At 56.9% G+C, this 21,700-nt stretch overlaps 1 protein-coding gene across 2 annotated transcripts; it reads left to right on the top strand.

The window, feature by feature from the left end:
* Positions 1 to 6,187: 6,187 nt before the first annotated feature.
* EMX2 (empty spiracles homeobox 2) lies at positions 6,188 to 14,171 on the top strand. Of its 2 annotated transcripts, XM_040607733.1 has the most exons (4): positions 6,188 to 7,421; positions 8,203 to 8,683; positions 10,661 to 10,845; positions 13,496 to 14,171. In XM_040607733.1, exons 2-4 carry the CDS (start codon positions 8,293 to 8,295, stop codon positions 13,661 to 13,663), a joined length of 744 nt encoding a protein of 247 aa, XP_040463667.1. In that variant the 5' UTR covers positions 6,188 to 7,421; positions 8,203 to 8,292; the 3' UTR covers positions 13,664 to 14,171. The 2 variants fall into 2 exon arrangements, with proteins under 2 accessions (XP_040463667.1, XP_040463668.1); XM_040607734.1 differs by lacking the exons at positions 6,188 to 7,421; positions 10,661 to 10,845 and having other exon boundaries at positions 7,653 to 8,683.
* The last annotated feature ends 7,529 nt before the right edge of the window (positions 14,172 to 21,700 follow it).

The raw sequence follows: 21,700 nt of genomic DNA, 5'->3' as shown, positions 1-21,700 counted from the left end.
GGAGGTAGGCGAGTTCTGGAGACAACCGCCGTGTGCGCGCTCGCTTGCCCATATGGAGAAAATTATCCCTCGAGTTCAGACTTTCGTTGGGTCGCTGCCGCCGGCAGCCCCGGCCCGAACCCGGCGAGCCTCGGCCCGGGGCAAAGCCGTGCCCGGGCAGGCGTTGCCGGCGCTCGGTGCCGCCACCCCGCTCGCTGCTCGTACCCTGCTCCCTGGCACCGGCTACTCCAGCGCGGCCCTGCTCCCGGGTCCGTGTGGCTAGGGGCTTGGGGAGAGGGCTGGCGGCGGCGCAGGGGACGACCGAGCACCGCGGTCGACGTCCCCTCGCAACCCGGTTGCGTGCCCGCGGAGCAGGGTGCGTGCAGGCGGGTGCCGCACTTCTGCGGTGACTCCCCGTAGCGACCTGACTTTCCCTTTTGCTCCTGCGGCGAAAAAAGCCGGACAAGCCGCGAGCGAGCCACATCCCCCCGAGGGGCACGGCCAGCGATGCGACCCGGGCAAGGGCAGGCACCTCCGCCCCAGATAAACCCCTCGTCAGTGCGCTGCACCGAGGTGAAGTTTTCTGAAACTCCGAAACAAGGTTTTCCCTTATTTTTTCACTTCTAGGAAAGAAGAAGAAGAAGAAGAAAAGAAAAAAAAGACTGTAAAAGCGCCTTTAGTTCGGAACTACCCTAGGGCTGACTGCTGTTGTTGGATGGGAGCATCCAATACAACGCTACGGAGCGATAGCCCGATGGAATCACACACACAGTTTAAGCTAAAGCCCCCACGTATATGTTTGACATACATTATACATGTAGAAAAAAATCACCCCGGGCCTCGGGGGCCTGAAACGTCCACGGAAACCTCTGATTTTGCTTTAGGAGCTCTGTTTTATTACACTCCGTATTCCACCGCGCACGCATCCCTGCAAGCCTGAATATTTGGGAACACACATCAGCTGGGGAAGGAATTCAGCGAGGTTCTGCGCGTCAGAGCAGGACACTTAGGTTTCTATTCCAAGATGCCACTGAGAGCAATTATGTACTTCAAGTCCACAAAAAAAGGCATGATTTAAAATTAAATACATATTAATTAGTATCCTAAATTACACTGTAACGTGCTAATACTGAATCGCTATACTTTAGAAGCTTGGAAAATTGAGAGTTGTTCCCTCTCTTTCACTGCAAACTCCTTCTGCCTCATGCAGGTCACCGGGAGACAGATGTCTTGGGTGGGTGGAGGAAGCTGATGGAGGGGTGCAGAGTGAATCCCCCCGAAAAACCCTCTGCTCTTTGCAAGCTCGAATTTCCCCAAACGATGGGCGAAAATGAACAGACACACAAAATCAAAAAAAAAAACAAACAAACAAAAACCCGACCAAAAGCAAAACCAAAACCGATCGGCCATTGAGCAGAGGGAGGAGAGCGAGCTGGCTCCCAGCAGAGCCAACTTTGCTCCACGCTTGACCCAAGCTCCGGGTCCATGGCTGCCAGGTGAGAAGGCACCGGCAGCCCCCGGCTTCTGTGTTTTCTCGGGAACTTCCCCCGGCAGGGCCGGGCAAGGGCTTCCCGCTGCCGGAGGCCAGCACGGGTCTGTTGCATTAGAAGTCCTCCATCCTACAGAAAATAGCGACGACCCTCCCTGTTGCCCAGCGAAAGGCTTCCTGAAATGAAAAGCAAACGTGCTTTGGCGGGACGGCAGGATCGGGCCCTCTAGAAGCAAGTTTAAAAGGAATAATTAACAAAATTGAATGTTTGACTGAGAAACTAGAAGTACTCCAGTAGTAACGAATAGTGCCGAACAGAACTAGTGGCAAATAATAGTATAATTTCCTATTTTCCCTTAGAAACAAAGCTTTTGAAGATTTTTAGTTTGCTACCCCACACACCCCCGGCCCCGTACAGACAGCGGTGCGCTCAGTCCAGAGGAAAGTTTAGCGAAGTTTGTAACTACAGCCCCGTCCTCGGACGTGATCCCCCCGCCGGGAAGTGCCTCGGGCCCCTCCGGCCCCGGCCAGGGCTACGGTGTGGGACCCCCGGGGCTGCGGTGTGGGATCTGCCGGGGCTGCGGTGGGGGACCCGCCGGGCCTGCGGTGTGGGACCTGCCGGCACCCAGGCAGGGTGGCAGCTCCGCTCCTTCTTGCCGGCTGCGGAAGAAAAGCCGGGCTGCGCTGCACAGGACCGGCACTGATGGGGAACACTAGCCGGGGGTCGGATGGGAACGAGAAGACCAGAGCCGGTGAGATAAGGGAGTTCCGCGCCGCACCGTGCAGAGCGGCGGATGCTGTGCACCCCCGGGGGTCCATCCGTGTCCCTCACTCGGAGCAGTTAACGTCCAGCCCAGGTGGAGAGCGGGGACTGATGTAGCGGACGATGAGTTTCTGCTTTGCGGATGCACCGTCTCCCACCAAGAGCGATAAGCACCAGGTGCAGGCACATCCCCCGCACGCTCTTCCCCCGCAAACGCGACCTCGGCCCCGTCGGTGGCGGCTCGGGCACCTTCCCGCTCGCATGGGACGGGCGGTTTCCCGTGGGATGTCCGGAGCCCGGACACCTGCAGCCCCTGGCTGGCCTACAGCTCTGCCTCTCTTTTAGTTTTGGGGCTTTTTTGTTTGGGTTTGTTTGGGTTTGGCTATGGATTTTTTTTGAGTCTGGCCGAGTTTTCATCCAGGGAGAGCCCTCGCGGCAGCCCCGGGCTTTAACAGAGGAGATCAGAACCCCAGGGTTTCAGGGGCTCCCCAGTCGCTGGTGCCGGGCAAAGCCTGTGCATCTGCCGGTTCAGCACCTGGCTGCTGGGAACGGGCCGGAACGCCCCGGCGTGCGGGACCCTAGCGTGCGGGACACTGGCGTGCGGGACACTGGCGTGCGGGACCCTGGCGTGCGGGACCCCGGGTCCCGGCGCGCTCCCGAGGCCAGGAGACCCCCACGCCGGACGCGTCCCCCCGAGCCGGCAACCAGCCCGCCGGGCGGGCAGGGAAGTCAGCGCCTTTAAAAACGCCTCTCGGCCATATCGCACCACGCACGACTGCGACAAGTTGCCGTACGTGGCGTGTAGCAAGCCACGGATTTGAACGAGGTGTGAAAGCAAGGGCAGGGGCTGGATCCGTCGTTCGGGAGCTGTGACGGCGGCTTCCCCGCAGCGACGGTTTTTAGACGTGCAACGGGTCTGCTGGGGAGTATCAGAACGGCGGGGCTTAAAAGGAGCTCTGTGCCAGCGGTACCGCACCGGGGAGGATTTAAAGTGCGTTTGCGGACACGTGTGCGTGCATCCACGAGTGTGCAGGGGCGTGCGTGCCCACTCTGCGCCGTTCCAAAGAAACCTCGAAAGCCCTTATGGGCTTATACATACATACATACATACATATATATATATGAAGGGGTCATAAGGCTCCTGGCGGCTTTTTCTCGGGGTTGGCGAGTGCAGGACCGCAGGGACAACTGCCTGCGCGCCTCGGGGCGGCCGCCGGACCCGGCCCAAAGCCACTGCCGGCGGCGGGGCCTCGGGGCGGGAGGGGGCTGCCCGGAGGCCGGCAGGGGGCGCTGCCGCCCCGCGGATGCGCGCCGGGGCCCCCGCCGGGGCTGCCGCCACCGCGCCCCGCGCAGCGGGCGGGACCGGGCCGGGCGGGCGCCGGGCAGCAGACGTGTGCGGGGATGCGCGGCGGGGCCCAGCGTTCCCTCCTGGCGAGGTGCGCTGTCGTTACCGCGCTGCTCGCTGCGCCTGCACGCAGCTCCGGTATTTCTCCCGCTTCCTCCGCACACGTTGACCTTTACAATGAGCCTCAGTCTGGCGCGGACGGGTGCACATTACGGCTTCGTGTGTAAACGCGGCGATTTGCTCTTTTTCCTGATGTCCCGCGTTACTAACGTCATTTCAGAACCGCAAGTCCGACCTTCCCGAGACGAAAATAGACGTGCGAGACAAAGCCGGGGCTGCCCGTGGCTGGCGAGCGCCGGGCCGGGCTTGTGCAGCGCCGAGCGCAGGCAGCCGACCAGCGGTGCGCGGCCAGCCCGGGGGGTTCGGGAGCGAGGGAGGACGATACTCTGAATTAGCGTCGAAAAGAAAAAAACTAAAGCCAGGGTCCCGGATTGCTGTTCCCCGGGGCCAGCGGAAGGAACCCGGGCAGCGAGGCCGTTTCCCGGTCCCCCGCGGCCGCTGCAGCCCCCGCCCGCCGGTGAGACGGGCCCCGGTGGCACCAGCGCTGGCCCGGCTTTGCAGGGCCGAAATAGGGTGTGTGAAGATTTTTAGGGCTCCTCGATGGGGAGGCCCACGGACAGCAACCCCGTGCGTCCGTCCCACTCGGGAGCCCTGGCTGCGTGGGGAGCGAGGCCCTGTTCGCGCGGGGCTCCGGGTGCTGGGGCGAGCCGGGGCCGGCAGCGACCCCACACACACACCTCGGACGAAATCCACCTGCTCGGCGGAGCCGCCCGGGGTGCCCCGGCGGGGCGGGACCTCGGGCGCTCCCGGAGCCCCCCGGCCCTGCTCGGCGGAGGGCTGCGCTCTGCGGCCCGGGCTGCCGTCCTTCCCGCCGAGGGTTGCGCTGCTGTGGAGGGCTCGCATCACGCTCGGACGTACTGGCTGGGGTTTAGGGCCTCCAGAAACGAATTAAATCAGGCATTTCACCCGCTCCTTTAACTCACGCGGCCCCCCGCCAGGCACGACCTGCCTGGGCCACCTCTCCTCCCCGCTGTAGGTACGGTCCCCGGGACCGGAGAGAGAATGGGGAGACGGATCCCGCCTGGAAAAGAAAGTTACGGGGAGGCTGAAACTTCCCTCGCTGCCATCCCCCACCCACGAAAGTTCAGCCTGGATCAGCCCGTAAACAACCGTCTTACCCCGAGGTCTCCCGCATCTGAGGCCTTCCTCGCATTTTCTTCTTGGCTCGGCTTTTAAAAGATGAGTATTAGTTTGGAAATCCGAAGCTAGTGCCTTTGAGGCCAGCCATGTAATTTGACTGCGAATGTAGCGCACCCCTCCCTCCGAGAGAGGCTGCCTCTAAGTGCGCTTGGAGCAGATCGGGGATTGCTGGGAAGGGAGCCCCTGCCAGATTTTCTCCTTGTAGACGCCAAGAGGACAGCGAGAGCAGCCTGTCAAGACGCTGGGTAGGAAAAGTTCAAGAGAGGAGCTTCGGGAGATGCTCCCGGGGCAGCCCGGGCTGGAGTGCAGCAGCCCCGGCCGAGGTAACTCGGGCGCCGGGTCCGCACGGGCCGTGGGCTGCGCAGGAGGCGCCCACGGGAAACGGCCAAGGCGACGAGTGGGAGAGTGACACAGAAATTTAGGGGGAAGCAGAAAATCCTGGGAAATCCTATCCCGAGTCCCCCTGTTTTTTGTTCTGCCTGTGTCGGGCCTGTTGTCTCCCTGACAAAATCCAGAGAGAGCTGGACCTCTCCAGGCTCTGCTTGCGATTTCTCTGCCTGTATGTACCCACGCACGCATGCACATATATCTACATAGATCTGCATGTGTCTGCGTGCAGCACAGGGAGCGAACAGGGCTCGGTGCGGTGCGGGGACCTCCCGGCTGCTGCGGCCGGGGTCACGCGCCTTCCCGGGGACGCGGGACTCGGCAGGGGAGAGCTCCCCGCTGCAGTGCAGCCTCCTCCGCTGAGCTCCAGAGCGACGGGACCCCCGCTTTGGGAAGGGATTTTAGGCTAGGGGATATTTCCCCGGAGATAAAGAGGGTCGAGGGAAATTTATGGAGCGTTTTGGAGGGTTATCCCCGCTCCGAGCGTGTGACGGTTTTTCCACGCGGACATAATTCCTCCCTCCTCAACTGCTGAATTACTTGATGCAGTTTTCAAAGGAGCCCTGTGATTATGTCAGGATGTCTGGAGAGAAAAAAAAAAAAAAAAAAAAGAAAAAAAAAAAAAAGGAGGAAAAAGGAGTTGAAGTTTTTCCAATTCAGATTCATTCTGCAGTCCCGGAGAAGTGTAAATACGCAGATGCAGAACACGGCTTTTCTTAGGAGAAGTTTCGCTTTTTTCCTTTTCAGTGCTCAGGAACCAAGACCCCAGTCGAAACCAGCACATCAGACCCCCGTCGTAATTAGGGCACTTCCTCAGCCTCGCTTATGTCAGTAACCCCAGGTCTCTGCGAGAAGAGCGTTACCGCCGGTTGAGGGGAATAAAGTTGCACGGTAAGGGGGCGAGGGGCTTAAGAAGTTGAAATACTAGCGAGGCACGGGGGACACGAGTGGGGCTGGAGGCAAATCCGTCTCTCCCCTCCGCAGCCAGCTCAGCTCAGCGGGGCCGGAGCCCTGCGCCCGTGTCTGCCCGGGTGTCTGCGGGCAGGAGAGCTTTTCCCAAACGTGTGAGACCTGGGAGAACGGCACCTCGCTGCAAAATCTGTCGGAAGACTTGAGTTACGCCGTACAAACATCTCTCTCACTTTGTCTCTGCAATCGTATGCACGTGTGGAGATGGATGTCTATACGTACAGCCGCCCAACGCCTGCAGAACAGATTTACATTTCATACGGAAAGTGAACTTCTCCCTCCACAAAGTACGCGCAGAGCGGGGTGCACAAAGGAAAACGCGTCCCCGAACAAAGGCGTGCAAACGCCAGCATCCGTGCGTGCCCTGCACCGGCCTGTCACTTATATTGGGTCCGCTGCTTTGGTGTTGTGTTAAAAATACTGGCTAGCTGCAAACAGGCGCTTTCAGGAGGGAGAGAGGAAGGCGAAGAGAGTTCACCTCGCCCTTTACTGGAAAGAAGCGAGGACCGTTTAGACAGCGATTTTTTTTTAGCATATTTTAATGCAGCGGAGTAACGGATTCTTTGTGTATGAAGTGGAAAGAAAACAGAAAACAAAGTCCGGGAACGAAGGAAAGAAACGCTAGACTGGTTTTAAGACACACACACACACACCCATCCCTTGGTTCAACAGAAACATTCATTTACATTAGCAATTCCGCATCTTCAAGATAAATTACACAGCGGCGTAATAGATTTAAAGTACGCCAGATTTTTTATCATTAATTGTAAATGTGCAAAATACCTGCTGGTACTTCACTTTAGAAGAATGTAATTGGCAAAAATGGGAGGCTGATGAATAGATAATAGATCCTTAACTACCAATAAACAGTAAGCACCAGCCAAGAGTATTAGGATGTGATCATAATTATTCTGCAGCCCCAGCCAATGGGAGGAGGAGAACTCAGCCCTAAAATCATCCCCGGACCCAAAGGTAATCGCGAAAATACGGACAAGCCTGGAACCGGAGACTTGCTCCCCTGTCCCGTCTGCGAGAGCCCGGCGTGCCCCAGCTTTGCATAATGCAACTGCCCTCCGCTTTGTTTTCCGCACCGCGCGGTGCGGGGAGTGCGGAGCAGCGAAGGGGGGAATAAATAAGTTCGGAGAAGGAGGAGGGCGACCCGTTCTCTCACCGGGACGAAACCTTTCCCAAGCGGGGCATCTCTCCCGGACGCCCCGGGGCTGATCAAGGTAACCTCGCCGGGCTGAGAGCACCCGAGAGGTGGCAGGGAGAGGGGTGTCACGCCAGCCGAGCAGCTCTAACTCCCCCCCCACCGACCCCGAGAGGTGATGCGGCGCCCCCCTCCCCGCGCACCCCCCTGAGCTCCCCCCCCCCCCCTCCCGCTCCAGCCCCGGTCCCCCTACCTTGGTCGCCGGGCGGCGGCGGCAGGGGAGGGAGGCAGCGCGGCTGCGGAGGGAGCGGAGCGGGGCCGGGCGCGGCGCTGCGCGGGGGCGGCGGCGGCGCGGGCGAGGCTGCGCGGGGCGCCGCGCTCCCCCCCTCTGACGGGCGCGCTCCCGCCGCACTCCGATCCGCGCCGCGCCGCGGCTCCATCCCTCCCGATGGCGCTGCCCGGCGCTCGCCTCCCCTCTGACGCACTTTAAAGAGTCTCCCCCTTCAACCTCAAGGCGAGTAATAGCGACCAATCATCAAGCCATTTACCAGGCTTCAGAGGAAGCTGTTTATGTGATCCCAGCACTAATTAGGCTCATGAACTAACAAATCGTTTGCACAACTTGTGAAGGGGCCGATCACATCCATGGATTGTCTTTGGACTTAGGGGGGGGGGGCGGGGGGGGCGACCGCCTTTTCCTTGCAGGAGGGAAACTTCTCCCAGCAACTTTTTTTTGTGCGTGTGTGTGTGTGTGCGTGCGTGGTGCGTGTGTGTGTCTCCCTTTTGGGTACCGCTGGCTGCCGCTGCCTCCTTTTCCTCCAGCCCCTGTCTATTTATGTGTGTATCTATCCCTCCTCAAGTCACTCCCTGCTGCAAACTTCCCCGGATCGTCTCCCGCGCACCAGAGAGAGCCAGGCAGAGATTTGGTCGGGGACTCTCGCCGCGGCAGCATGTTTCAGCCCACACCCAAGCGGTGTTTCACCATCGAGTCGCTGGTGGCCAAAGACAGCCCCTTGCCCGCGTCTCGCTCCGAGGATCCTATCCGGCCGGCGGCGCTCAGCTATGCCAATTCCAGCCCGATGAACCCTTTTCTCAACGGCTTCCACTCCACTGGCAGGGGGGTCTACTCCAACCCGGACTTGGTCTTTGCAGAGGCCGTCTCCCACCCGCCTAACCCGGCCGTGCCGGTCCATCCCGTGCCCCCTCCCCACGCCCTGGCCGCCCACCCGCTGCCCGCTTCGCACTCCACGCACCCGCTCTTCGCCTCGCAGCAAAGGGACCCCTCCACCTTCTACCCTTGGCTAATACACCGCTACCGGTATCTGGGCCACAGGTTTCAAGGTACGTGCAACTTTTCTTCTCCCTCCGCTCCCCCCCTCCATCCTCCGGCGGGCCCCGGGCCGGTCCCCGCGGCGCGGATGCGGGGGGACCGCGGGCGGCCGCTGCCCGGAGCCGCGGGCTCGGCTAGGCTGGGCCGAGGGTCTTTTGTCCCTGCCCTCCCGCCGCCGAACTTGAGAAGCTGTCAGAGCCGAGGGGCTCGGGCTTGGGTTTGCTTTGCAGCTCTCCCCGGTTTGTTTTGGTTTCCCTAGGCGGAGGGGGGCAGGCGGGAAGGCAAGGCCGGCCGAGACTTCTGCGGCTTCCTCGCCCCCGTTAAAAGCAGGGGGAAAGGTGGATATTTTTTGTGCCGGTGGCTTAAAAGCTACGGAGGACTCCCCAAAGGAAGCCGCCCCGCAGAGAGGGGAATGGCGGGTCCGGGATGTAGGTTCCCCCCAGGAAGACGGCGCTGCCCGCCGGGCTGCCGGGGCCGCGGGGAGACGCCGCCGCCGCCCCAAATCCAGCCTCTGCCCTTGTCAGAGGGGACGGGGGAGAAATGAAACGAACCCGAGAAAGGAGAGGGGGTGGGAAATAAAATCCCAGCGCCGGAGCAGCGCGGGGAGCTGGGGTTGCGAAGGAGAGCCAGGGCTGGGGGCAGAGGGGGCGATTCGTCCGTGCGGGCAGGGAAGGGCTCTCAATGCCAAGCGATTAGTAACCGGCTTGAAGGAAAATAACCAAATCCAATGGCGCACAATCAATAACCCCCCCCTCGATTAACCCTTTGCAACCGGCAGCGTCTTCTCCGAAGGGCGAACCGATTTTTCCCGTAATGGGTCCAGCTCCTGCCTCTTTCCTTATACACACACATTAAAAAAAAAAAAATCAGCATCCTCTCTGAGGGATCCATCTGCCTTTTTTTTTTTTTCCTGGTATTTTCATTTATTAATTCCGAACAAAACCAAACCACCTGCAATATCCGTGTCCCCGGCCTTCTGCAGCCGAGCCGTTGCACCCGGGTTGGAAAAGAAGCCGCTCTCTCCGAAGCCAGGCGAACAGAGATACAAAATGGATTATTACCCTCTCAGAATAAAATTACAGGTTTCGCTTACCAGATTATTTGTCGCAGTCATCAGGCGATTGGTAAAGAGCGGTAGATGAAAGGCGGAAATGTCCTGGTGTTGAGCCACAGCCTGATTTCAAACACACCCTCCTCCTGCACCCATTTTTAATGCACTTACGGAGAGACCCTCGGCGGCCTCCCCCCGCGGCAGGACCCACCCGGGGAAGCGGCACAGGGCCAGCCCGGGGGGAGAGACCCACCGACCGCCCCCCCCCCCCCCGGCCCCGCTCGGCACCAGGCCGCCTGTCCGGGCGCCCCGTGGCCTCCCCGAAGTTTGTTTCTTTATTTCCCCGCCGGGGCAGCGGGCAGGGGCACGGCGGCAGCCCCCGCTCCGGGGAGCGCAGCGGCAGAACCGGAGCGGGGGGAGAAGGGCCCCGGCCGGAGCGGGGGGCCGGGGAAGCGGGCTGCCGGCTGCCGGGGCTGGGGGGACTCGGCCGAGGCCCCGCCGAGCCGCTGCCCCGCCGCCCGCGCCGGGGGATGTGAATAACCAACAAACAAGGGAAGATGTGAGGCTGCCGGTGGGCCAGGGGAAGGGGGGCAGCTGCGGGGTGAAGCCGCAGACACCGCAGCCGGGCTCTGGCTAATTCTGTTGCTTTTATTTTTTCTCCTGTTTTTTTCATATTTTTTTTTTTCGTCGTGCTCCCCTGGTTACGTTTTAGTATTTGAATTTCTCCCAGTCCTCTCCCTCTGTTGCCTCTACCTCTTTATAAAAGGCAAATTCAATACAACAAATACAACAAAAAGGCGCTGAAAATTAAAAAACAAGCTATAGTCGGATTTCTCCTGCGGGTAATGGTGTGAAACAAAAATTCTTGCGCTAAAAAGTCTTCTCGAGTGCGTTTGGGAAGGTGTTTTACTAATCTCTGTTTTACCTTGTTGCCCAGGGAATGAAACCAGCCCGGAGAGCTTCCTATTGCACAATGCACTGGCCAGGAAACCCAAACGGATCCGTACAGCTTTCTCCCCATCCCAATTACTGAGACTGGAACATGCCTTCGAGAAGAACCATTATGTAGTAGGAGCAGAGAGAAAACAGCTGGCACACAGCCTCAGCCTCACGGAAACTCAGGTAAGGGGGAGGCTGGGAGCGGGCAGTCGGGAAAGCGAAAGTACCGGGATCTCCTTGGGAAAACCCACCCGGCCGGCCCGGAGATGCGGGGAAAAATGCGAACAAATTCTGGGAGTGTTTAGGCCTCCAGCCCCGAACTGCTGGAGCGGAGTGAGGGTTCCCCCCTCGCCTGGGCGTAATAAAATCCTCCCCCGTTCGTGAGAGCCAGCGCCAGTGCCGGGGGTCGCGGTGCCTCGGCCGGGCGCGGGCAGCCGCAGCGCCCGGGGCTGGTCGGGTCTCGCCGGAGAGCCCCGGCCCGAGCGGGGCGGCAGCGGCGACATCTGCCATCTGCAATGGAAAAGGCGGTCCTGGACGTTTTTCTGCGGGCCTGGTGTGACCCTCAAGAAGTAGTCGAATGTTAGGGAAAAAGCTCCCCCCCAAAAAAAGGCGAAGGGGAGAACCCCCCTTTGGACACTACAGCAAAGATAGAATTTCTTGGATGATTTTTCACTCGTTTCCAGCCGCGCGTCCGGCAGCGGGGATATGAGAAGCCGGTTCAGGAGGGCATAAAGATGGAAAATAAAAGCAGAGAAACTATTAACTACAAGGAATCCCTCCCCCCCCCCCCCCCCCCCGCCCCCCGCCCCCCGCTAGCTGGCTGCGGGCCAGAACCGCACCGGAGACTTATTTCGGTCGTCTATCTGGAGGGACGATTAGCGACGTTTCTGTTCCTGCTGTCCCGGGGCGAGGGTCTCGGCGGGTACCGAGGCCGGGGACCCGTTGGGCGGCGGGGAGAGGCGGCGGCGCGGGGGTGGGCGTGGGGTCCCCCCCGACGGCGGGCACCCACGGGCGGCGGGCCCACTGCGAGGGCGTTTTTCACGCGGTTTTCTCCTCGTCGGAAGAAAGGCTGGGGTTTGGGGGGTTGTTTGTTGTTGTGTCGGGGTTTTGTTTTGTGCCCTTCTAGGAGACTCGTGGAGAGAAGGCCCAGATGGAGATTGTCTCTGCTACAGTATGTGGCACTGTACTTAAAAAAAAAAAAAAAAAAAAAAAAAAGCCAAAATACCCAGCCGCAGCCTAGTTCAAAGTTCCCAGTAAACACAGCGTTCTCTGGGCGGATTAAGTTGTAACACTTTTTTTTTTTTTTTTTTTTTTAACTCCTTTTCGTGGGGGAAGCAATAAAGAGGTTGGAGCTTTTGTTTTAAAATGTCTCCCTAACAAAACAATAAAAAGGGATCGCCACTTTTATGAGGTTCTCCGAACAAGGGACCGGTCACAGGCTTATTTCCACTGGAAAGCTGTATTTAAGGTGGTCTTTGTGCTGCTTGATTCCGAAGCTGGTTGGGGTCTTTTGTCCGGATGTCAAACCCCCAGTCCCCTACAAATGAGCTCCCTTTTGGGAGATCAGCGTGCAGAAATGAACCGTCCTCCCCTTCAATTAGCAAACTAAAAGCAAATTAAACTCACCCCTTGTTCCCCGCTCAGCTTTTTAATGGGGGACTTTTGGAGAATATGAAAATGCAGCAGAGATGTGTGTCCGGCCAGGCAGGTCTCTGTTCTGAAGAGGCAGCGAAGCGGGTTAAACCAGCTTATTAAAATGCTCCAGTTCCCTTTTCCCCCCTTGCTGGGGCCTTTATCAGGCACTTTCAGACAGAACCAGAGTTTAAACTGCTTCAAAAAAAAAAAAATGTTTACCTTTGGCCGCTACAAGGAGTGTGGCCAGCCCTGGAGATAGCTCTCAGATCAATACTATCTGTAATTAAAGCACTGAAGTCAGCTGCCGGATGGTTAAGTCAGATTTATTCGGCGCTGAACAAATTCAGAGGCATATTTACGATGGCACTTACAGGTTTCGCCTCACTACGATCGCTCCCGGACGGCGTGTCCCGGGGAGACGCTGCGGGAAAACGCCGGACGATTTTCTTTTCGGGTTTTTTTCTTTCATCTTATTCGGTTTTCCAAGAGGAAAAGACCTCGTCCCGCCGCCCCTCGCCCCCGTCCCGCCGCCCCGTTCCGAGGGACGAGGCCCCCGCTCTGCTTTGCCCCGCCGGCCGGGCCAGGGGGTGCCGGTCGGGGGGCGCCTCGCCGCCGGCCCTGCTGTCCCCGCCGCAGCCCCGGTTCGCTTTCCCGACGCTGGAGGCCGCGGGACACCTCGCCCAGTAAGAAGAGCCGCCCCGGCGGCTACCCGGACGGCGAGGCCGGCGTGCTGACAGCCCACCGCCGTGCAGCCATGCTTGCTTTTCCCCGCATGGGAAAAGTGGGGGGCCTGGCGGGCGCTGCGCGGGGCTACTCGTGCGCGGAGGGTCCCCGCCCCCGCGCCAGGTGCGCGCACGGTGCCTTCCACCTGCGGCGCTGCCCGCTGCGCGCCTGGGGGCCGCGGACGCGCACCGGTGCGGCTGCCCACTCCTACACTCGTGGATCCTCTGGAGGCAGCTGGTGGGTGTGGGTCAGCGTGCCTGTGCCTTTGCCGGGGGGGTTTAGGTGGCACAGGGGTCCCGGCTCCTCTTGCACCCCTCCAGGCTGGGTAGCGGCGCGGGCAGGGCACGGAGCAGGCAGGACACGGCATTGGCAGGGCATGGGGCAGGCAAGACATGGAGAGAGCAGGGCATGGAGCGAGCAGAACCCAGAGCCCGGGCAGGCGTCGAACTAACGCCCGGTGCCTTTCCTCCCGCAGGTAAAAGTGTGGTTTCAGAACAGACGGACAAAGTTCAAGCGGCAAAAGTTGGAAGAGGAAGGTTCAGACTCACAACAGAAGAAAAAAGGGACTCATCACATTAACCGGTGGAGAATCGCCACCAAACAAGCCAGTCCAGAGGAAATCGACGTCACGTCGGACGATTAAAAACTGGCACTTTTGGATTTTTCAAAGCCAGGCACCTCACCAACAGAAAGTGTTAAAGGCTCACACCCCCCCGGGGTGGCGGTGCAGGGAAGGGACACGAAGATCTTTCATCAAAACGGCGAATCCCGCCTGGAAGGGCAGCTGGGAGCGAGCGAGGGCGAGACCGCGAGAGGTCCGAACTGTGGCACTGCCGGCACCGCTCTGGCAAGGGGGGATCTGTCAATCAAAGCCAAAACACCGGGACGAGGTGATTGACAGGTATTCCGTTTCTCGCAGTCCACTTTTAAAAGCATAACGTCAAAAAATAATAATAAAAAAATATTGAAAAAATCTTAAAAAGAAAGGAAAAAAAGAAACAAAACCCCCCCAACCAAACCAGAAAAATTACCACCCTACAGGACATTTTGCACTTCACAGTTTTTTCCGTCTTTGAAAGAGAAATTTCCATAAGCAGCCAAAACCCACACCTGTTTCAGAAACTTGAATTGCATGTGTAAAGCCGTCTGGGCAAAAAAAGAAAAAAAAAAAGGAAAAAAAAAAGAAAAAAAATGGAAAAAAATTACCCCGGTTCCTAAAGACAGAAATGAATTGTAATTTTTTTCCCTTTAAGACAGGTTCTGTGTGCTTTTTAATTTTATTTTACGAGAAATGTGCAGTCTGTAAACATTTTATGATAACTTCTGGCGTCAAAGTGTTTGTGAAAGCTAAATGAAGTAGCAGTAACAAAGCATAGTGTTCCTTCCGGATGGACAAACACGGTGGGGCAGGGGAGGGATGGGAGGGAAAGCGGAGGGGGGGGGGAGGGGGGAAGGTTGGGGCCGGTCATAACTTTTGCTGCCAAAAAAAAAAAATTCTAATGAAATTAATCCCCCCCCCTCCCCCAGTTGCATCCCCATTGCAAAACCGGATGACGATTATTTTTTAAGATGAATAAACCGCAAACCCAGCGACTAGGTTTGGCGGTGGGGACATCTCCCAACCTGGGAGGATCCAGAGAAAAGGGACTTAAAATCGCAGATTGATTTTTTTTCATTTTTTTTTAATGGCCATTTTCATTGGGGCAATTTTCAAGCACTGACCTTATAATATTCCGAGATCATAGAGCTACTAAAAAAAGTGACAAATGTTTCCTTCATGTGTCCTATACCAGAATGTAAATATTTTTGTGTTTTGTGTTTAATTTGTTAGAATTCTAACACACTATATACTTCCAAGAAGTATGTCATTGTCAATATTTTGTCAATAAAGATTTATCAATATGCCCTAAATTTTTAAGCAATATATATTCCTCTTCCCCCCAAATTTCCGGGAAACCGGTGGTGGTTTCTCCCACCCCTCCACCCCCTTGTTTTTAGCTGCCTAACCCCCGCGGTCGGAACCTGCGCTCCTGCGGCCGCGCCGCGCATTCCTGCTGCCATAGGCGCGTTTTCTTAATGAATCCACTGGCTGATAAACAGACCTCTAAAAATAAGCCGCAGAGACCCACTTGCTGTAAATAAATACCTTTAAAACAACAACAACAACAACAACAACAAAGCCAACCCCTTCCCTGGTTAGAAACTGAAGTGCGAACCGGCGCGTAAGTGGGAGGTGAAACTGATCCGCAGCAGCGGCGCTCCGCAGAGGGGGATTGTCCTTGGCAAAAATATGTATTTTATTTAGCGGGAGAGGATTTTTTTTTCTTTTTTTCTTTTTTTTCTTATTCCCCGTCTTTTAAATTCCCTCGCCAGGTCGCGGCGGTGAGGAGCAGGTCCGGGTAGGCAGAGGCTGCGCCCCAGCTGCTGCTGTCCCCGCTGCTCTAAGGGAGCGATCCTGGGCACAGAGTAAAACTCTGACATTAAAGACGTGGAGAAGGAAAAAAAAAAAAAATGTTGCTCTGGGTCCTTGAGGAAACTAGCTGGTTTTCTGGGGGTACACAGTTGTTTTTTCATGCTTCATTTGCTCCTTAGCCTGATAGACTGCATTAATCAGTTTTATTTCCATTGATAGAGAAACCTCGTCTGCTCTGTTCGAGCTACAAAGAATCCTGCGAGCTTTTGTGAAAGTGCAAATCAGTTTAGGCAATTATCATACCAGGAATATGAAGGGGAAAGAGGAGGCATTGCCCAGTGGTCTCCTTTAATCTCTTAATCCGTGGATCCAGGGGGGCTAGTTGGACATAATTTAGGACAATCTGACTACCCTTTACACTGTGATAAGGCGAAGTTACAATGCATCGCGAAAATACGAGCTTTGTTAAACATCCTGCCTTGAAAAGTTAAGATTAGACATTCTGTGCTCATGTTGGCTCTATCGGGTACTATGTAAATTAAAAAAAAAAAAAAATCCTATCTTCTTGGGGTTTTTAACATTGCTTCTTATACAATCCCGGTGACTTTCCATTCACCAGTGCTACAAATATGAGAGAGGCCCAGGCAGGGTTAGGACGCATGTCGCAATGCAGTCCCTTCCATTTAAACCTAGGCTAATTATTTAGTAGAGCTATTCCCAAGGTAAACTTCTCGTTGCCTTTCGCCCCTCCTCGAACAGCTGATGGTGCAGATCTTGAAACCAAGCAGGGAGCGCATTTCACCTTAACTCGCCCAAGTTGGCTTGCGCTCCGCTTCAAACCCATGCAAATGGGCAAACATTAAACGCATCGCGCCTGAACAGCAGACTTGGGCCTTTCGAGAAATTGTTTCCTATCTTGATAAAAGGCTTATTTCTGCAGGAACCATATACTTTTTCCCCCTTCCTTTTTTTTTTTTTTTTTTTTTCCTTCACCGTGAGGGAAGAGAGGGAGAGAGGGGAAAAAATTAAGCGTCCTATGTAGCGTAACAGCAATAAAATCTTCAGAGAATGCCATTAGCTTTGAAAAAAAAACCCTAAAAGCTTTATTACAAACCAAGCTTTGAAAATAGGGGGGATTAGGAGTCTGAAAGGGTCCCACAATGGTTAGAAGAAAAGGTTTCATGCTAATGAGGTTAATGCCCTTTGTATCTCAGGACTCCACAACTTCATTACTCCCTATCTCCGGCTGCACCAAGCGGCTCAGAACACTGCAATCCACTCCAGCTCTCCCCTGCCTTGCCTAGAGAAGGATTTGATAGCAGCTCTGTTCAAACTAGATAATTATATCTTTTCAAGTCGGAATTAAGATAAAGAAAGTGAAGCAAAGGCGGCTAGCCTTGATCCACTGCAAACAAATTTGGCGCACTTTCTAGTCTCTCTCCCCCTGCCTCAATAGGCAGGACAGTCAGCTTATTAGACCCTCATTTGCTTTATTAATTCATCTATTTAAAGTGGCAGGATTAGAGAGAGGGAGAGAGAGGCAGAGTCTAATGTGGGACAGTGGATGCCAGGCAACGTGGAAATATAAATATTGGCGAGATGCTATCGGAGCGGGTGTTTAAAAATATATTTTATATTAAATAACTGAGGGGGGTGGGGGAGGGAGGGTGTATTTCGGGTGGCGAATTGCAGTCTCGGGCGGATTTTTACTGCTCTTTCGAAGGAAATCTGGGGGCCGGCTGCCGGCGGCCTGCTGCCCTCCCGGGGGGCGGCCGGCCCCGCGCAATCTCCGCGCCTCGTCGGGGATTTGGCCAGGTGGGCCCACGGGCTGGGCAGGGGGCTGCAGGGCAAGGCGAGACACCCCCCCTACGCCCCCACCCGCCCGGGGCCGCCCCCCGGCGGCGCTGCACAGGAGCGGCCCAGGGGCGCGGAGCGGTGCGCGCTTCCCCGCATACGGGCTCTGGCAAGTGTCCGCAAAACGGCCCGGCTCCTTCCTCCGCCCTGTGCTCTGCCCATCGATCAAGGGCGGTGCAACCTGCCCCCCAGCCCCCGCCGGTCCTGTTCCGACGTGTCGCCGCCGAGCAGCGGCTCCCAGGACGGGGGGCTCCCGCCGGTGCCCCCCCGCCGGCGGCGAGGCGAGGGGGGAGAGGGCCTGATCCTGAGCTCACCCCGGCGCTGCGCCTTCCCGGCTCAGCTCCGCGCCCGGGATGTGGCCCCTCCGGCCTGGGATTTTTAACCCTTTCCCTCCGAACAAAGCCGGCGCCTCCAAGCGCCTCCGTGGCCGCTTCCCAGCGGCTGCCGCGGCCTGCGCCTTGCACCCCCAGGCCGGCGCAGACACGCACCCACGCACCCCCGTCCTCACCACTCGACCTGAACGAGGCCAGAGGCCTTTGGAGTCCTCGCTTTGTTGTGTTTCGAAACGCTATTTATTTACATCCCCTTTGATGGATCGCGCTGTTACTTATGAGGGCTTGGCGGAAATTAGCGGTCCCCCCTCATTAGCACGGAGCCCATCTGCCTGCCACGTAGGAAATAGGCAAAGCAGCTCCGGGCAGACCGGATTCCCTGATAAACAGGATTCTCCCAATCCCTGCTCCCGTGTCCACCAGCGGTTCATAACTGCTCGGAGCTAACGCAGCGACTGATTTACTCCTCCAAAGGGTCCCGCTGCGAGGGGGAAGCGGGAGTTTAGAGAACCTCCTGACCCCGGCCGTAACCTCTCTCCTCACCATCCCTGCTCCTGGTGGGACTCTCAGCCGGGGGAGTCCGGGCCCTGGTCCACGCTTGAAAGCGAAAGGGCCATTAATCACCTTCCCTTGCTCGCTTTTAATTGGCCTTTTGCAATTAGCGCCTGTTGCAGGGAAGGCGACCCGTCCGCTGTGAGCGACCCCCCCGCCCCGGTAGCCCCCTCGGTCCCCATTTCCCCGAGGGGGCCGCGGCCGCCCCAGCTCCGGGGCTCCCGGGCACCGCTCCCGGCCGTCCTCGCAGGTGGCTTCCCCGGCCCGGGAGCCGGCAAAACGGGCTGGGATGGGGCGGGATGCGGTGGGATGGGATGCGCCTCCTCCCCTCCGCGGGGCCGCTCGGCCCGCTGCCCCTGTGCCCCGCACGGCCCGGGCGGCCTTGGCTGCTGCGGGGGCTCCGGGCGAGCATTTATAGACCCGCTCTCCATCGCCCACGGCTGGACCTGACGTCAGGAAGAACTTGATCTCGCCCGCTTTGCTCCTGCTTCTGAAACTGATCCTTGAAATGAGAGAACAGACTCTACACAATTCCCATGGCCTTGACATAAGGTACAGCGATAAATATACACCACTAATGAGCAATTACCATATAATCACCTTCCAATTAGCTCGCATAATGATGAATTAAACATTCTAGCCTGCTGGATTAGGTTTCTTACTTTGTATATTATTTACGAAGGCTAGCTTCTGCTGAGCACCAAATATCAAATTAGATAGGGAATTTTCAGTTGGGGGTAATTACGCATTCAGTGCATGCCCGGAGTTTTTGTCACCAGCTAACTAAAGTGTTTTGGAAGGTAGTGTCCATCCTTCTCTCTCTTTCCTTTTTGATGTCTTAAAACAAAGTCCATGCTTTTCCACCCGCACGCCGCCTCCCCCGTGTTAATCCTTCTTCCTTCCCTAAGGCTGGACAGACGGAAAACCTGACCGATTTCCACCCCCCCCACCCCCTCGGGACAGTTAAATAGCGCGGAGCAGGCAGAGGCAGGCGCTGGGGAAAGCAGAGGAGCTCTCAGGCACACAATCCTCTTGCTCACGGTTGCACCATCCCTGGGAGATGGGAAGAAACCCGGACAGGTAGAACCGCCCTGGTCCTCCGCTCGGGGTGGTGGGGACCGGGCGGGCAGAGGCGGGGACATCACCCCCCCCACCCCCCCACCCCCACCCCCCCGCGATGCTCTCCAGGCGGTTCCGGTGGCATCTCCCCGCGGGTGGCTGTTTGCTTGGCCGTTCTGGGGAAGGTGCTGCAAAAAAACATCAGGTCTCGGCTGAGTTTGGTGCGGGGCGGGGGGGAGGAAGGGAGCGGGGAGGGCTTTGGACGCTGGGTGCCGATTCCCCCTGGAAGAGGAGGAGAGGAGGAGCAGCCCTGTGAGAGGAGCGCGGGGTGGGAAGGGCTGGCAGGCGGAGGTCAGGCGCTCGGGCGGTCCCAGCTCCGGGAGGGGACGGGGGGACGGCGGCCCCGGGCTGGGAGGGGGGCTGGCAGCCGCCGTGTGGCGAGTGGGAGCCCGGCTCGGAGCTGCCTGGCTTTTGTTGGTTTAAGCTGGACCCTTAATATTTTCTTAATTAACCGTTTGAGTGTGAGTAAACCTCCGCGAGGCGTTTGCAACCTGGCTGTAAATTGGAAGCGGAGGATCTCCCTGCCTCCCGCCTTGCCTGGAAGCATTCTTTGGGGACTTGAAAGGGGGCAGAAAGCCGCCCCACAGCCCCACCAGGAAACCACGGTCTTAGCCAGCCTCTCGCTTGGGATTACCTTTTAAAAAGCGAAAGGAGAGGACAAACTGGTGGCCCCTCTTTCCCCACTCCGCTCTCCCCCGCCTGACACATGGAGCTCTGGAAAGTCTCAGCGATTCCCAGGCAGGGAAGGGACAGTCCGAGAGAGCAGCGATGCTCGGCTTCACCGGCTATTTTTTTATTCCCTCCTCCCCCGCCCCGCCCCCATATAATTGTGTTTTTTATTTAAAAAGTTAGAAAAAAAAAAAAAAGCTGGAGGAATTAAAAACAATTTCTCCCCCCGAGCGAAAGTGTTGACTGAATGAGTGTTGGTGACCTAGCCCCGAATAAACTCAGATAAGATGTGGAAACTCATCTGTCAAGTCTCGAACGTCTGGAAGAGCAGCTGATCCGAACCTCTGAGTAGTGAGAAGCTGCCGAATTCCCGTGTTTTGTGGGGTCTCACTCCAAGCTTTCTCAGGATTTGAACAACCTTTTTGTGGTTCTGCTGTGTTCACAGAAAGCGCCAAGCCCTGACTTCCTCCATAAGGCCGGAGAATCCAGCCGCAGTGTTGTTTTATCTCTAGATCAGCAAGTTGGTATCGGAGGCAGGGAAGAAAGTGCATTCTTGTGGGTTGCGAGAGCGAGATATTCCCAGATAAACTCTTCTGTGATCTCATTTATAATCTACACGATCACGGCTATTTTATTTGGCATGCGCACGTCGACGGGAGATGTTTGCTCTAACGGGATGTTTAGGATCCAAATATGATTATAAAGCCTGTTTCAGGGAGTTGTCTCCTGTCTCACTCTCCTTGTCCCGGCAAACACGTTGCCCTTTTGAAGCGGTCCGGGAGCCCGACCCGTACCTGCTCCCCCCTGGGCTCCAAATGTCACCGCTCAGAGCCACGGAAAAGGGACGAAAGAGGAAGAAAGGATTTGGAAGGGTAACGGCTGTTCAAATAAAACGCTAAAAGGTCTTGTAATAAGAATAACGTTATTTTATTTTAATTCCCGGGGAATGTAAAATAATATGAAGCCAGACCGATGCTAAAGCACTGGCCAAAATCTGTAAGGAAGAAAGAGAGAGAAAAAGAACGAGAAAAAGAAACAGAGAGCGAAAGAATGAGAGAGATGGAGATAGGGAAGAAGGAGAGAAAGAGGGACAGAGCAAGCAAGAAAGAAAGAAAAGAAGAAAAAAGGAAAGAAAGAAAGAGGAAAACAGAAAGAAAAAAGAAGAAAGAGGAAGGAAGGAGGGAGGGAGGGAAGGAGGGAAGGAAGAGAAGGAAATGTCATGTGTGGACAGAGAAGGCAAGGTCGCAGTGTGGGACAGAATGGAAGTGTCTCAGGGACATTGTCAGAGGAAGCATAGGGAAGGGTCGTGAGTTCAGCGTCGGACCGGCTGGGAAATTCATGCCAATTTGCCTTTGGGAGAGTCAAGGGCTTTCGGAAATCCTCTTTCTTCCCACCATTGTGGCAGTCCTGAGAGGCTGGGGTCGGTCTGTTCTGTCGGTTTTCCCTAGCAAACCAAGGCCACCCCCAAAGAACCCCTCTATGCAAAGCGGAGAGCCCTGGACGGGCAGGAGCCGTTCCGTCTGTTCAGCGGCGGGCAGGGAGGGCAGGGCAGGCAGGGAAAGTAGGGCAGGGCTGGCAGGGTAGGCAGGGAAGGTAGGGCAGGGCGGGCAGGGCAGGCAGGGCGGGCAGGGCGGCCCCACGGCGGTGGGGCACTTTCCTCTCCATGGTGGGTGTTTCTCTTGGCCAAGGACGCGATCCTCGGCAGGGGAGGGCAGGAAGGGAGGCAGGGGGCTGCCCGGGG

This window comes from Falco naumanni, chromosome 9 (assembly GCF_017639655.2).
Source record: "Falco naumanni isolate bFalNau1 chromosome 9, bFalNau1.pat, whole genome shotgun sequence".
NCBI classification, from domain to species: Eukaryota; Metazoa; Chordata; class Aves; order Falconiformes; family Falconidae; genus Falco; species Falco naumanni.
This window is presented reverse-complemented; position numbering and strand designations above follow the sequence as displayed.

Bases quoted from the DNA above. Each gene is read 5' to 3' on its own strand.
- EMX2 (XM_040607733.1), top strand. From the start codon at position 8,293: ATGTTTCAGCCCACACCCAAGCGGTGTTTCACCATCGAGTCGCTGGTG. The intron at 8,684-10,660 runs GTACGTGCAACT...CTTGTTGCCCAG, and splicing joins TCTGGGCCACAGGTTTCAAG to GGAATGAAACCAGCCCGGAG. The intron at 10,846-13,495 runs GTAAGGGGGAGG...TTCCTCCCGCAG, and splicing joins TCAGCCTCACGGAAACTCAG to GTAAAAGTGTGGTTTCAGAA.